Raw genomic sequence first — 3,619 nt, 5'->3', positions numbered from 1 at the left:
AACGATATTGCTGCATGTTTTCTGTTCAAAACTGTCTGATAACTGTAGTAAAAAGTAAATGCGGTGGAGCAGAAGCAGGGAGAGGCATGAAAAGAAAAGAATCAAATAAAATACAAGTATCTCAAACGTGTACTTGAGTACAGCTCCTGAGTAGATGTTATACAACAAATGTTCTTCATGACCTGAAAATGCAGTACTGAAACTATTCGGGGGATGGAAGTGTTGAGAAACCACTCGGTCAGCTGATTGTGAAGCTGATGGGTTGAGTGGTGTCTCTAACGTGTTTAAAGGAAACAGCACAGCTCTGTTGACACTCAGCTCTGGACACCGTCAGGTCAACAGCAGTGGAAGGTCTGCGCTGCAGGTAAGGCATTAATCACCGAATATCAGAGGGGCGTTGATTTAGATTCAAATGTGTTTTCATTTAATAACTTTGATGAAAATTCATATCGAATTTAATAAAATACAGATCATTTCAAATGTTTTCCTTTGTTCCCACAGAAATCTCTAAGACTGTTCTGTGCTCCCAGGCAAAATGGATGATTATTCGGATTATTATCTGTATCATCAAGACTATAACTACAGCTACGATGGCAATTTGACTCCAGCTGAGGAGCCAGTTTTTCAGCACAAAGCGACGTGTTTAAAGGAAGTCTTGTGCGTGGTTTTACTTGTGGTCACCGTGGTCATTTTTCTGTTGGGCTTCTGCGGAAATGCTTTGGTCATCTGGATTTCTGGCTTCAAGATGAAGAAGACGGTCAACACCACCTGGTACCTGAGCCTCGCGATCTCTGACTTCGTCTTCTGCGCCTTCCTCCCGTTCAGCATCACCAACATGGTGATGGAGGAGTGGATCTTTGGCCTCTTCATGTGTAAATTCGCCTCCTGCGTTATGTTTCTCAACATGTTCAGCAGCATCTTCCTCCTGGTCATCATTAGCGTCGACCGCTTTGTGTCAGTCGTGTTTCCAGTTTGGGCCCAGAACCATCGCAGTATTAAAATGGCCTCCGTTGTTGTTTTGCTGGCTTGGGTTCTCGCCATCGGACTGAGCGTTCCCTCCATGATCTTCCGGGATGTTGGCACTCACTTGGGGAGGACCGTATGCTTCAACAATTACACATTAAACCAATTCAGTCACAAGATAGTTGCCGTGAGCCGCCTTGTCGCAGGGTTTGTCGTCCCTTTCATCATCATCATCATCTGCTACTCTATCATCATCCTCAAACTTCGAACCAGCAGGATGGCCAAATCCTCCAAACCCTTCAGGGTCATGACTGCGCTCGTCGCTGCTTTCTTCATCTGCTGGCTGCCCTACCATGTGTTCGTCCTGCTGGAGCTGAGCCACCAAGACTATGACCACAGCATCTTAATCACCGGACTCAAAGTTGGCACTTCTATGGCTGCGGCGAACAGCTTCCTCAATCCAGTGTTGTATGTTTTCATGGGCAATGACTTCAAGCAGAAGTTCAAGAGCTCTGTGCTCTCAAAGATGGAGAACGCGATGGCAGATGAAGGTCGCACCACCAGCCGATACCTGTCCAGGTCCAGCTCCATGGACGGCAGAGCTTCCACACACATCTAGAGGTGTCACGTTACTCCAAAACTGTTGCACTCAGCAAAAATACTGTTTTCAAACATGCAGTCAATTCCCATAAGATATGAGTCAAGTCCATATAGATTCATAGTATGGATCGTTGCACCTTTCAACTGTTGGCAGCGTCAAGAAAGCTGTTGCCAATTTATGCTCAGAAACACATAATGTGGTTGAAGAATCAGCGAGCTTGAGCCAAAGTCTAAACATGTACTGAACTCATGTTGCACTGCAGGGTGACGTCAGTCTCATCCAGAAGAAGGATTGTTCTCAGGGCAGTGTTTTGGAAGGTTTTAGGCATTTGTGACTGTAAAATACAAGGACTGTAAATTATGAGGTACATTTTCTGATAATAAACATAAAAATGTATAATCATCACATTAACCATTGTCTGAAATGATATTAAGCTAAATGAACACTGGAGGGACTCCTCGCAGCATCACGTTTCACAAACATTTGTTGGTTTCAAATTGCAGAGAAACGTCAAAATTAAGGAGCGGAAATAATCACAGCTTGTATGTTGCAGATTTGGAGGAGCGGGATCCAGGAGCATTTACTCATTAGCTGTAAAATTAATTGTTGTACACTTTTAATTTGCTGTTTTGCCCTCCGAACCGAAACATAAGCACAATCCCACATGATGGGAAATAAAAAGAGAAGACAATGAATGCACTCAGTGATGGACAAGAGCCAAGATTTGATTCTGGGTATTTCTTTTCGACGAACACAAAACCTCAAATGTTCTTCCACATATAGCAATGTTCTGGGTTTTTTTTTACTGACACCTACTATGTTCGTATTTCCGCATATATGTGTGCTGCATCAGACTGACCTGAATACCGTGTGCAGATGGGTGGAGGACTGCTGCTGAGGTATGCACTGTGCCTTTAGTTGTCATGAATCAGAGAAGTAGAGAAATAGCTTCTGTCCTCTGCATTCATCTGTTTATTGTGTGAGGTGAATGCATCTCTCTAACAACATGATGCAGTACAAATGAAAGACTGCCAGCTGTCCTTTCCTTTTGACAAACAGCGTGTTGAATAGGCCTGTGCTTTTCTTATTTCATGTATGGGAGCTGTACGGTCAATGTGGTTTGTGCAATAAATGTTTATTTTTCTCCTTGTTTCTGTTTTCTGAAATAAAGCAGTAACTATTCCAATAAACTCTGATGTATTAATCTCTCAATCTTGAGCTGTGACTTGCATTTTTAAGTTAGTTCCCTGAAAGCAACAACTTCTTGAAAATTAATTCATTTATAATTTATGCACAGCGATAGAACGATCACGTTCACAGAAGAGCTGATATTTGTTAAAAGACTGAAGTGAAATTGGGTGAATTTGACTATTTCATTTGTTGTTATTTGCATTCAAAAAGTGTCAACAAGCATCAGCATTTTATTGACAGCATCTATTATTTCATTGATGCAACATTTCCAGGATCAAAATTGCTCTTCTCCTGAAGATGTACAAAAAGACACGATTAACGTGTATCTGCTGTGAAGAATGAACCTTTGAATGGAATCTCTGTAAAGTAAATCACTTCCTGCTCAGTAACATATGAGGAATCATAACAAGAAGAAGAGCAACTGGTGATTTTTTTTGATGTTGAAACAGTGGAAGGCAACAGGAAGAACCACATTGCAAAGGTTAGATGAGACACTAGCAGTGAGTCACATTGAAACTCTGGTCAGGGTTTAATTTGAAGCTTTATTAATGGATGTTTTCACAGTAAACACTGGATCACGTGTCAGTGTGAAAGGGCTCAGCTGAAGTGACGAACCAACAGATCACTCAGATCTGCAGAGCATTTTAGTATTTTTCAGCACCAAATAGCGGACAAAGTTTGCTGTGTAGCTGGTGAACAGTGACTAAAGAGACAGATATTTCCATCGTTGGTGGAGACAAAAACTGAGCTAAAAGGCGAATGACGAACAGATTCACATGACTCCAAATGAATGCTGATGTTGCTCCATAAGTGCTGCTTGTATAGACAGACAACTGCATACTAACATGCTCTCCATATCAACTT

The 3,619-nt window shown here is 41.9% G+C and overlaps 1 protein-coding gene across 1 annotated transcript; it reads left to right on the top strand.

Moving 5' to 3' along the window:
- The first annotated feature begins 291 nt into the window (after positions 1-291).
- Positions 292-2,708, top strand: cmklr1 (chemokine-like receptor 1). The gene is made up of 2 exons (XM_076729877.1): positions 292-364; positions 502-2,708. Exon 2 carries the CDS (start codon positions 536-538, stop codon positions 1,580-1,582), a length of 1,047 nt encoding a protein of 348 aa, XP_076585992.1. The 5' UTR covers positions 292-364; positions 502-535; the 3' UTR covers positions 1,583-2,708.
- Positions 2,709-3,619: the final 911 nt, after the last annotated feature.

The sequence above is a fragment of the Chaetodon auriga genome, chromosome 5 (genome assembly GCF_051107435.1).
Source record: "Chaetodon auriga isolate fChaAug3 chromosome 5, fChaAug3.hap1, whole genome shotgun sequence".
In the NCBI taxonomy this organism is placed as follows: domain Eukaryota; kingdom Metazoa; phylum Chordata; class Actinopteri; order Chaetodontiformes; family Chaetodontidae; genus Chaetodon; species Chaetodon auriga.
The sequence above is the reverse complement of the archived record's forward strand: the minus strand, read 5'-3'. Positions and strand labels throughout refer to the sequence as shown.

Coding starts and splice junctions, on each gene's coding strand:
- cmklr1 (XM_076729877.1), top strand. CDS start 536: ATGGATGATTATTCGGATTATTATCTGTATCATCAAGACTATAACTAC.